This window comes from Strongylocentrotus purpuratus, unplaced genomic scaffold, assembly GCF_000002235.5.
Source record: "Strongylocentrotus purpuratus isolate Spur 01 unplaced genomic scaffold, Spur_5.0 spur5_scaffold_14, whole genome shotgun sequence".
Classification (NCBI taxonomy): domain Eukaryota; kingdom Metazoa; phylum Echinodermata; class Echinoidea; order Camarodonta; family Strongylocentrotidae; genus Strongylocentrotus; species Strongylocentrotus purpuratus.
The window spans coordinates 5,523,908-5,536,770 of NW_022145599.1; the positions used below are offsets into that span (position 1 = coordinate 5,523,908).

The following is a 12,863-nucleotide window of genomic DNA, read 5'->3' on the forward strand; positions in this document are numbered from 1 at the left end:
TCTAAATAGCACTTTTTCTTTCTAATACACTGATTTACAAAACGAATACGAATATTCTAAGACAAAATTAATGTCTATCAATGTGAACCCCAACAAAAATGGCAACATCACCCTTTTTAATTTCCTAACGATTTTCAGATTACCATTCATTCCTATTTTCCCCCTACTACTTATTAACATGAAATTATTTTTTATTGAATTAATTATAAGTTTGTTATGTTAATAATAAACCACTTATGTATCTTTTGTATGTTGATATTTACTTCATTTACATCAATTTCACCCGGTTCAGCAGGAATAGTATAAAATAGGTTAGAATCATCGGCAAACAACCGAAAATTGAAATAATCAGTAACTGTTGGCAAATCATTTATATAGGTCAAAACAGAGTTGGCCATAACACTGATCCTTTTGGGACACCACATCATATCTTCCCTCTTTAGATAACGTTTGACCACACTGAACAAACTGAAATCAGTTACAAAAATAGTCCTTCAACTATTCAAGAGGTAACCCTTGAATGCGTTAACTAGATAGGTTACATAGTAATATATAATAAATTATTGTGTCAAACTCCTTTTTTTTTTAATCGAAAAGCATACCAAGTGTTACTTTCTCCTGATCCATAGATTTCAAAGTTGAATTTATCAAGTTGATCAATGACAATTAAATATATATATTTTTCAGGAAATCATATTGATGGTAATAGAATATATCATTTTGTTCTAAAAATGGGATCATATCTGATATTTATCGATTTTTCAAAAAACATTATCTATGACGGGTAGACCCCATATTGGTCTATAGTTACATTGATCTTCTCTTTGCCCTGTTTCGTACAGGGGAGTGATCATCGCATTCTTTATTTTATCTTGAACCTTGTGAGATTCTAATGACAGGTTAAAAAAACTGTATATTTATCTTTCATTAAGTTTGTGTCCTTCATATTATTTTGAAGCAAATCGCAGTAGTAATTCTGTTTTAAATTACCTAGAAGAGTGGTCAGTACATTTCCTTTATTTGTGTGCTTACATGTATCAACAAGATTCTGACGATGATTTGATTAATAACATTTGAAAATTGAGATTTAAGCTGTGTTTACCTCTTTTGAATTGTATACCGTATCCCAGTTATTGGCAGCAAGCTCTTCTCTAAATACATTTATATATCTATATCAAATTATTTTCTGTTATGGATGATAATTTGACATTCATCGCTAGAATTGCATTTTCCTTATCAATTTACTTCTGCCGGATAATAATTCTTCAAAACTAGAAAATTAGCTGTTGTGACTTCTTTTGAATTATATACCGTTTCCCAGTTACAGACAACAAGCTCTTCTCTAAATACATTTGTATCATATTCCTTGTAACATCTATCTTGAATTATTTTAATTTCAGAATGATAATTTAACAGCTATCGCTAGAATTGCATTTTGTTTTTATCAATTTACTTCTGCCGAATTTTATTTTCAAAACTAAAAAATCTGAGTAGGCCTAGTTTTCTTTCGATGACATCTCAGTGTGAAACAGATAGCTCTATGGCTGTATTGGAGTTGTTGCTCCCGTGTGATGCTTTGACGAAATTACGACCTGATCGAGAGCTAGTCGTCTCAGATTCTGAACACTTTGTACAACAAAGCTGTTTCCATTGCTTCCGCACCGCATCCTTCCTTAGACATGTAAGCACGAATATAAAGAACCCCTGTAAGGAGTTGAAGATGATAAAGAGAACTTCAGCAACGTCGTCCTGCAGGAGAACCAGGTAACCTGTAGACCAAGTCAAACCCATGAGGATAAGGAAGGAAACACCGGTCTGTGTTCTCTCGATACATGCTTTACGTTTAGCCTCGCGGTCTTTCCATACTCGTCCTGGGAGCCTGGCAGACTGGCCAAGTTGACGGATAGCGAAGATGAAGATGATAGTATTGATTACCAGGATGATGGCCATGGGTACAAGGATTCCTCCTATCAAAGCCCATCGCTGCACATAACAACTGTGGAAGAGAGATGGAGAGAGAGGGTGAATGAGCGATTGAGCGTGTGTTCGTGTGTGTTTGCGCGTGTGTTCGTGTGCGTGTGCGTGTGGGTGTGTGCGTGCGTGTGTGCGTGTGTGCGTGTGTGTGTGCATGTTTATCCTGCATTTATTTATCAATAATAATTATTAGGCATTGCTTAAAGTTTAATAATACCTCTCTCATTGGTTGGTTACCGATTGTGCAATCAATCGGGGCAAAAACAGTGGAAACAGTGGAAAGTACTTACAAATCTTGTAAGGCATAATCACGACGCAGTAGACCACTCGTTGCTCCAACAATAGCAGCTGGTACACCTGAAAAATAAGGTACTGAGTAAATGCCACTAAATGAAGTGATATGATAAACAATATGACATTCAATATTGAATCGCTATAATCCAGACCCAAGAACAATGTCAACTCAATTTAACTGAATCTCTAGTACCTTTGATTAAAAATATTGCCGATTTAAACCTTCTTCACGATACTATACTATACTATGGAGATTATGTATTATAATGTACAAAATAAATGAATATAAATATGTTGTCAAGATTCCCTCAATAACTTTGTGAGAAGTATTACGTGGAGTATATTTGGAAATGTTTCTTAAGATTAATGTAGAAAACTTACGTCTGCTACATTCAAAGCTATTCATTCTTCTTTCTTTTCTTGTAGTTTTTTGTATTCAATGAATGACATCTAACATTTCAAAATAAAATTAGAAGTTCACATAAATAAATCAGTCATGGAGAGTGAATTCTTTACGATCAAATTACTCACCCCAACCGAGCAGAGTCGCCTTAAGCATAAACTTCGGTATGTAATTATCGACGATTCGAACCATGGTCAGATAAATATGAAAACCTTCGATTCCCATCCATGTCAATGAAGATAGCGCGAAGAAATGTGTGAGGGCAGCAATGACGCTACATGGGATAATCTCTAATTCGGCAACGCGAAACTCTGCATCGAATCCGATGATGGCTAAGAAGGCAAAGTAGAGTCCAAGTAGTGTAACGCAGAAACATAGGAGGATGTAGAGCTGATTGTTGTCGCCCCGAGATGCTCGTAATTTCCTGTAGATAGTAAAATTAATGGAAAAGGTTATATTTAATTTACACAGATTGTTGTTCTTGTATAGATATTCCGGTGCCAGTAATATGTCAGAAACTGGTTTCAATTATGATTGATTTTTGTTTTAAACCAAATGGTAAATGACTAAACCTATCAGGCAAAATATGCCCAGGAAGAAAATGCATAGTGGGCCTGGCATATAAATCAATAAAATGCATAGATGTCCATAGAGCCCATAACGTACTCCAACTGCTCACAGCTCAAGAGGAATACAACGTATGCCTTTTGCATCTTTAAATTTTTATTTTTGGGTCCAGATTGCTGACATAAAAATTGTATAGCTGACAAAGACAGGAAAAGAATGGCACCTTTTTATACTTACCTGATCAAACTAATGTAGGTGAAGACAGTGATGATAAGGCTGATAATGGATACCCCACAACCTATGATGCTTAGCCATCGGAACACCTTGTTTTGTCGTCCGTCGGAGTAAATGTCCTTAGAATTTTAGGAAGAGAATATCACATGTAGCTTAAATTTTTAATATTTGATTTGCTTTTTTGTATCAACTCATTCTATTAAATATTGATTGCTCTATTTCTTTTGTTTTTATCTGCAGCGGTTTTATCTTTCCACATTAGCAATTAACGTAACATTTCACTGACACTGAAAATACTAACAAGAGGGCATTTTCAATCATGAAAGTCTTGAAATTCTGCCAGCAAAATCTTAAACTTCAAATCATGGGACACAGGATGGAGTGCAAAGTTTGTTTATCTCCTGAGATAAATTAATATTGAAATCAAATTGACAAGATAAATTCCCTACTTTGAGGAGTTTAATTAGGATTGTAATGGTATCATATAAACGGCAGTTTTATTTAAATACTTACCACAATCACTGCAAAGCTTGTAAAGTGGTCACACGCACAGGTCACACTGTTGATGTCGGTGATTTCTACATCCTCTGGAGCGGTGATTTGTGAGAAAGATGTGTCTGGACCAACTCTGATTAGTTTGCAACCTTGGGTTGACCAGTTCCCGATTCCAGTGTCCCAGAAAGTACAAACGGGGTCGTAGTTGTCAGCCTGTTTGATGGTAACAAACTCATATAATCAAGTTAATACCCTAAATGAATATTTAGCGGGAAAATGGTAATATATGTTATAGTTATTTTAAATCACTTCATTTTCAGTATATTTATAAGAAACTGAACAAATTGTTGAAAAACAGATAATCTGCGAATTGCCTACAAATGGCCCATTTTGAAAGTGCCTGCTATTCCTCCGGCCGGAATACCAAAACGAAATCTCGTTAATGACATTATTGTTTTGGTAACCAACATTTAAATTTGCTTTGTAACGAAACAATATTTTATCTATAGGTCTAAAATTAAAAAAAACAATATCAACTAAATTCATATCAGCAATTTTGTATCAACTAACTTCTTGCAATGTAGAAAATGAGCATTGTTGTCACTGAGTTGTGTCTCTGTATAGACATATCAAAATCAAAACCCGTTTCTGCTTACCCGCATGGACCCATTCCTTCGTTAAAATTCCAAAGACTCGTTGAAAAGCTGATGATCGTACACTTACTCACACTGCACCCAAATAATTTTCAGTAATTCAGCTACTTACACACACCAATTAAAGAAATTCTTGAAATCTAATCTCTTCCTGGCATAGTTAGACTTAGATATCGAATATATTATCTATTAATTTGCAAATGTTGTGAGATGGTTGTAATGTGTAGGGCGTATGCAAAATCAGATCTTCCTATCCTGTTAGCCCACAATATTCACAAAATACTACAAGGCAACAGACAACTCACAAAAACACGAAATAATCACTCTCAAAATTATACTGGGAATATGTTATCCTGTGAAGATATCGTTAATTTTTGTTAATCTTACCATGATGTTGGAGAAAGTTATATTGACGCGTTGCCACAAGTCCTCAATCTTCCGTTCATCAACGATGACAGTCATCACGGGTGTGTTTACAAACCTGCTGAAAATGTCGTTATTTTGGTTGACACTTCGTATGTATTTAGAAGGATATAGGACATCACTAACATGAACCATGAATACGATTTTAGCAGACTCCGTCATTGACGTGGTTCCGTCTTGAAACGGCAGACGTAGCGCCTCCACAGGAATGACAGTCTGTACAAGTGTTGTTTCAATTGGAATGATTGAACTAGAATCTCTAACAGCAACTGTGGTGTTTGTTTCTGTGAAATCGGTGATGTCAAGACCAGACAATCTTATCACGATGCCATCAGACGAATCTGAACTGGAAATTTGTTGAACCTGAAATTGAATAATGTTAATATTATATTTATTTTTGTATGTGTATATTGGTTTTTAACAATATTATATTTCTGTCTGAATATTAGAAATAAAAAAGATATCAAAATATATATAAAACACGTCACTTTGATAACAATACAGTACTGAAACTCAAGACATTCATCTGACCATTGTAGTAGGTCCATGATCTGACCAATTCAATTGTTTTGCAGCTAACGCTGTGAAACGAAGGGCATTCACGGGATGGAGAGTGGAGGAAGTGTGCGAGAAAAATCTTCCCCTGTAAGGGTGAGGCAGGGGGTTCCCTTTTTACACTTAAAAAACTTTTTTTTTCAATTGTATGTTTCATCAGCGAATATTCTATAGCCGCCCCCAAAGCCCACCTTGATTATTTCTTTATGAAGTGCATCATCAACTCGGCAAAATATAATTTTATATTAAAGTCAAGGATAGAAGCTAACCTAACGAGAAAGAACAAAACACGATTACCTTAACAGCGATGTTGTCAAACTTTTCGTCATAACCTGTGAAGGAGTTAACTTCGAGATAACCGAGTTGCTTCTCAAGACCCTGGACTAATCGGGAGGGTGAATTACTTTGTTCTTGAGCGTCAAATAATTCCTCCTCATTCACATTTATTATGTTGTTAACAACTTGAACATAGGATGTGGTCACCTGTAAATAAAACATATTTCTACACTGTCGCTCATATAGTTGGAATATTTTTGTTTTACCCCAATTTATGGAATTATTTTAGAAATAATTTAAAAATAATAGATCTAGATAATAGTATACATTCTCAGATTTTATTGAATAATAATTTGACAATATGTGTTTTGCGTGACCGCTAAAGCATGTGTATGCTACAATGCTTATCAACTAGGGGACCTACGCCCTTAAGTCATAAATGACAGTAATGAGGATTAATGACCCACAAAAAAGGCACTAATATAGCACATCGACAGGGTTTTAATCCTGGGGCCTCACAGTTACGAGGCCATTGCTTTGTCACTGAACCATGACTGTACGCAGCGGGGGCTAGGGTAGGGGCAGTTTCCATGAATTAAAAAAAACAACAGAAAATGTAATAAATTTTCAATAATTTATTGCATTTAACCCGGGTTCCCAACATAAACAAATCCTCCGTGTGCCCATGCCTTGAGCCATAATACATGGCTGTCCAAAGGATTTGTTTATGTTGGGGAACGGGGTAAAATGCAATAAATCGTCCCTATTTTAACGAAGTGACGGTAGTGAATGAAAATCGCATACAATTTGCGTGCAGATTTTCCTCACTACCGTCACTTCGTGAAAATAGGAACGAAATTATTAAAAATTTATTGCATTTTCTGTTTTTTTTTTTTATTTATGGAAACTGCCCCATACCCTAGCCCCCGCTGCGTACAGTCATGGTTCAGTGACAAAGCAATGGCCTCGCAAATGTGAGGCCCCAGGATCAAAACCGTGTCGATGTGCTATACTAGTGCCCTTTTATGAGACATTAATCCTCATTACTGTCATTTATGACTTAAGGACGTAGGTCCCCTAGTTGATAAGCATAGTAGTATGCACATGCTTTAGCAGTCACGCAAAACACACATTGTCAAATAATTGTTCAATAAAATCTGACAATGTATACTATGAACTAGATCTATTATTTTACATTATTTTTAAAACAATTCCATAAATTGGGGTAAAACAAAAATATTCCAACTAAATGAGCGACGGTGTATTTTTAGAAAGAGCTTTTTTCATTCTTGATATTCTAAGAGTATTAAACAAATATTTACTAGAGCTCACCGTCTTCTTCTAAAAGTAAATTGAAGACATTATATTCTACTCTGACAAGTGCAAGGCAAAAAGGAGTACTTTTTTACAGTAAATAATAATTTGGAACTTGTGAAAACAATAGGATAAACAAATGCATGTGGCTGTTATAAAATCTGTTCGAGATTAGCCATGTCATGAAAGTGAGAAAAATTAACTTAAGCGCAGAGTCTTTCCCGTACTATTCCACTATTCGGTTGACATAGCTGAGAATAAAGCCAAGTAGGTATTACACATTGTTATACATTTTTACCACGGTCAACGAGGGCGCAGGAGTTATGCAGGCTCTCGCCTCCCCTGGTGGCATATTTAGATTAATAAAACATTCTATGGGGCTAAAATCACTGGTTCTAAATTGAATGTTCCACTCATCCTAGGAAAAAGAATGATGTGCACTCACATTATAGTCGCTTGAATTCCACCACACAATACGATCCATGATGTCAGCCACAAGATTCGCCTCATAGGCCGTGAAATCAGCTGAATGCATGGTAATGATTGCGGTCCTGTATGCACTTTCTTCAAGATTTTCATCTGTAATTCCTTCCTGTTTGTCAAGGAACAGCAACACAAAGACCGTGTTAATTCTAGAGGCCATTGTGAATTTTTTTTTTTTTTAACTGTATTTAAAAAAAGTAAATTTTAAAGGATCCGTAACCGTCTTCGAAGTTTGGTATAGATATGCTGGGGTTCATCAAGTTCCATTATCCCCATGAATTCAGCTATTTTACTTAAGCTAAGTAAAAAGCACCATTGTGACAAAATCGAAGGCACCTACCTCTAATATCTCTTCCAAAAGTTCCCCTGCCTCACGGAATTCTCCGCAGTTTTCTGCAATAGTCCAAAAATAGCCGAACTCTTCCTCGTTACAATGGCCAGTTAAAATAGGGTCTCCAGCTTTAAAAAAGGAAGAATGGTTTCAATTAAATGATGTCGAACACACAATCGTTTCCCTTTTATTATTTGACCTGGTGATAGTCAATCACCTCGTTTGAACTATACATTTCGTCCACTCGTACCACAAGATTGTCCTATTTTTGACTAACCTAATTACGTATTTCTGTGACTATAGCATGAGATTGGAGAAAACTGATACTTGTTAAAACATCTGCAAATAATTTATTGGCAAATTTAGACAATTTATCAACATTTATTTCAAGATTTGTGCACCCAATTATATGCATTTCTATATATCATAGGTTATCACAGCAACTTCAAGAGTATGGTTTGTTTTACGTCCACTTCCTGAAACTTGTAATACCGCACTATTATATAACAATACGTGTGTTTTCCCCGCCAATTTCTAAAACATTGTCAAATTCCTTTATTTACCTTGTGTAGTATTAAACGGACATGCTTCACTTGAGTTCAATACAGATCCCACGGTGGACCGTTCCAGGGTGGCATTTCCATAGACTGTATTCTGGGATTTCGTCTCGCAGAAAGCACCTAATTATGAAAGCCATCATCATTATATACAGTAAATCTTTTCAAACATTTATGTGCATTCTAATTGCTTTGTTTATTTTATTTATTTATTTAATCATTACCACAGGGTTCATCGTATTACACGGTATGATCAACACGAGATTAAACAAACAATAGCATTATACTTTAAAAACGAAGTTACAATCATACAAAGTTTACAGAAGTGCTTTACGATGTAGGAACACGTAGCAGTTTGGCAATATAAGCCCAAGGCTTGAAACGTTGGCCTACCTATACAATTCAATTTAAAATATATTCTCCAAGTAATACAAAACAAACACACTAACCATTCTAAATATAGGATTTCCCGGCCAAATTCGCGTGTTTGTCATTCGAATTCATTTACTTTGCATTTAAGTTAGCGCAGATCGGCTTTGCCATGCCAATTATCATTCAATTGTCCAGTTTTTGTATTTAATTTAGGATTTTGGTCGAAGGGTTTCATAGATCTGTCTTTCAATTTAGAAACTGCTCAACTAGCATTCAAATTAATATTCACTTGTCGAAGCGTAATTTTTATCATTCAAATTAACACCTGTCATTCGTATTCGTAATATTTTTTATTCAAGTTAGGAATGTTAGGGGGAAGAATTGCAACAAACTTTTACAGTTTTTAAATAATGCAGTTAAAATTCATGAATTGCCATTGGGTTCTAAGCTGTTATTCCATTTATTAATTTTCAGGACAATACAGATGGGTGTAGTCAGACATAAAGTAAAGAAGGGGCGAAATCAAGGGATATGGCATTTCTGCACGGACATGTTCATATACCCGGGAAAGGTGGGGGTACCCTCAATCGCCCCTTTTTACTACAGACTCGGAATTTTACAAAAATTATTCACATCGTCTCTTATACCCAGCACACCCCTCTGTTTTTCTTAAAGAGTTTCATAGTTTACTTGCCCGCCAGCAGATCGATGGCTAAAGACATGGCTAAATATAATAAATCATGTTTAAATTGTTGACTCTAGTCCCTACCCCAGTCACAATATTGTACCCTTCTTCCATGAAGAAATTATGATAAATTTATGACGAAACATAAGACAAACAACTTCCTTACATGAACATTTACAAATATATTGAGACCATCAGGTCCGTATAGATGCAAGTCGTTTTTTTCTTCTTAACAATCAAACTTAAATGCTGATGAATATCAGATAAATCTAATAAGTATAAGTGTATACATGCAAGAAAATGAAATATGATGAAATACCAAGAAGTTACCAGCCACAATCTTGAAAGAAAAAGAACGAGCTATAAAAAGTGTGTAATAAACGAGAAATGTATATTGACCATCAATTTAAGTGCACAAAGTGCTAATTTGAATGCTACAAATGAATTAGAATGCTAGAAGTACACCGCCGCGTTGTCAGAAAATCGTGTTGCACCAAATCGAATGACCAAATAGCGAAAGAAGCACATTGTTCATTAATTTGAATGAAACATACGTAGATTCTAACGAAAATTCCATAGATTTAAAAACTAGAAAAGGGAATACAAACCCGAGATATACCTGACTGCACTAAAACCGTCGAATTTGAACGCAATACAAATTAATTTGAATGACAAACTCTCGAATTTGACCGGGAAATCCTATATTGAAGAGTTTCATAGTTTACTTGCCCGCCAGCAGATCGATGGCTAAAGACATGGCTAAATAATGAATCATGCTCAAATTGTTGACTCTAGTTCCTACCCCAGTCACAATATTGTACCCTTCTTCCATAATGAAATTATGATGAAATTATGATAAATTTATGATGAAACCTAAGACAAACAACTTCCTTACATGAACATGTACAAATATACTGAGACCATCAGGTCCGTAGATGCAAGTCGCTTTTTTCTTCGTAACAATCAAACTTAAATGCTGATGAATATCAGAAAAATCTAATAAGTATAAGTGTATAAATGCAAGAAAATGAAATATGATGAAATACACATGAAAAAAACAATCTTGAAAGAAAAAGAATGAGCTATAAAAAGTGTGTAATAAACGAGAAATGTATATTGACCATCAATTTAAGTGTACAAAGTGCTAATTTGAATGCTACAAATGAATTAGAATGCTAGAAGTACACCGTCGCGTTGTCAGAAAATCGTTTTGCGCCAAATCGAATGATCAAATAGCGAAAGAAGCCCATTGTTCATTAATTTGAATGAAACATTCGTAGATTCTAACGAAAATTCCATAGATTTGAAAACTAGAAAAGGGAACATAAACCCGAGATATACCTGACTGCACTAAAACCGTCGAATTTGAACGCAAAACAAATTAATTTGAATGACAAACTCGCGAATTTCCTATACTAAATATTAATCCTTAATACTTATGAAAATAGTTAAAATGAAGAATTAAACTACTGCAATACATTTTGTTATGATGCTATAACAAGCTTATTACAAGCTGCCCAACTGAACAAAAATATCAAATAATGTTCCTTAATAAGTGGATGATACATGTATAGCATTATACAGATCCGAGTAATTCTACTTTGCAGATGACGAAAACGCAGTATAGAATATCAAGCGGTAAAAGCAAATCTTATGTGTCCCATAAGGCTAAGCGGTTTTGTAGTTAAGGGGCGAACTTACGAGATTGACATACTTTTCCAGTGAACCCATAACTGCATCCACAATAGTATGTAATATCGTTGCCGTCTACCTCACTGTAGCAGGTTCCTCCATTAAGACAAGGAGTCGTGAGACAGGAAAACCCTACAGAGACGGCACATAACAAAGTAAAGACAAAAATGAAGGCAGGTCAACCTTGCAATAACATCGTGAAAGAAGGGATCTCATATCAAGTGGAGGTGTCGTGGTATGGGTCATTCACTTGACTCTCAAGCCAAGGGTTAAAGATTCGAGCCCAAGCCCAGCACTAACGTCATTTGGCGATATGCCACTCTCTATAAATAATCATTCATCATTTTATTTATAATAATAAGAAGAAGAAAAATCTTTTAAAGTCCACTCCAAATTTTATTAGGTTAAACCGAAAATGGAAATTCTTTTTGTCCGATTGATCGTGAACTCGGCAGCCACTGAGCATCGCCGAATCGACGTTGCTCTATCCCTTATTGTTGAACGCCAAACAAGGTCGCAGCAAATCCTGTCTTTTAACGTCTTTTGGTATGACGTGGCCGGGGTTCGAACCCACGACCTCCCGGTTGTGAGGCGGACGCTCTACAGACTGAGCCAACACACCGGTATCTTGAGGTACCCGCCAAGTATCCTTTGGCACGACATAAATATGACATCGTTTAATTCAATGATAAATGGGAGAACTTCTTTCCGAGCACAGGGAGTTGAATTGGCCTTTCTTGAAACAATCGACAGTTTATCAAATTTTAAGTTTGGTGTGTCACCAAAGTCAATAACAATGTAACGAAACCAATCTTATAAATTGTATTTGTCATCGGAACTGGTCTTGATACTAAGTGTGAGGAAATACGATATTAGTTTTTATGTAGAATCCTAAGTGTTTCACTTCGTGCCCCGTCTACATTATCAACGATTTTCATTTTATTTTTACCTGGGAACCTATGACTGTAGAATTATACGCATTACTGTTATGGAATTGTGTTAATCAATCTCAAATATCAAGCTCGTTGTACAATTTTAAAACAGAGATACAGTTCTGTTGAGAAAAATATACTCCCAAACCTTTTTAGTTCTAATCAAGGATCTACATGTATTTTCATTCTACTACTCTTATTCACTAACCTATTAAGCACGTTGGGCCTTGGAAATCTTCAGTGCAAGTGCAGAGATATCGGTTGATACTGTCCGTGCATGTACCTCCATTGGCACACGGTTGACTTGTACATTTATTGACATCTGTGGAATGTGAAAGCATATATAACATAATCATTCACCGCATTCCTCCCTACCTGTAATCCGCTTTCCTTTCTACTTTGTATTACATTCCTCCCTTAGATTATGTAGTGTAAATGTGAGTTAAGACATTTGAAACTTATTCTCACTCACATGGTAATATGTCCTATAGCTACAGCAGATTGGGAAATAGATTTTGAATATATCAAACTTGATATCAAACTTGACGCTATTATATTTTGCTGTAATGAAATAGCCCATAAGTTATAAGCTGTGAAATAATTTCGGATAAATGGAATAGAAA

The 12,863-nt window shown here is 35.5% G+C and overlaps 1 protein-coding gene and 1 long non-coding RNA gene across 2 annotated transcripts; both read right to left on the reverse strand.

Annotated features, from left to right (window-relative positions):
• Positions 1-941: 941 nt before the first annotated feature.
• Positions 942-5,402, reverse strand: LOC594516 (adhesion G-protein coupled receptor G2-like). Its single transcript, XM_011674797.2, has 6 exons — positions 5,008-5,402; positions 3,986-4,180; positions 3,476-3,591; positions 2,800-3,095; positions 2,265-2,331; positions 942-1,996 (listed from the first exon to the last, which is right to left on the reverse strand). Exons 1-6 carry the CDS (start codon positions 5,203-5,205, stop codon positions 1,519-1,521), a joined length of 1,350 nt encoding a protein of 449 aa, XP_011673099.2. The 5' UTR covers positions 5,206-5,402; the 3' UTR covers positions 942-1,518.
• Positions 5,403-5,899: 497 nt separating this feature from the next.
• LOC105442553 lies at positions 5,900-8,116 on the reverse strand. The gene is made up of 3 exons (XR_972448.2): positions 8,012-8,116; positions 7,634-7,780; positions 5,900-6,081 (listed from the first exon to the last, which is right to left on the reverse strand). It is a non-coding gene; the product is annotated as an uncharacterized LOC105442553 (long non-coding RNA).
• Between the last annotated feature and the right edge of the window lie 4,747 nt (positions 8,117-12,863).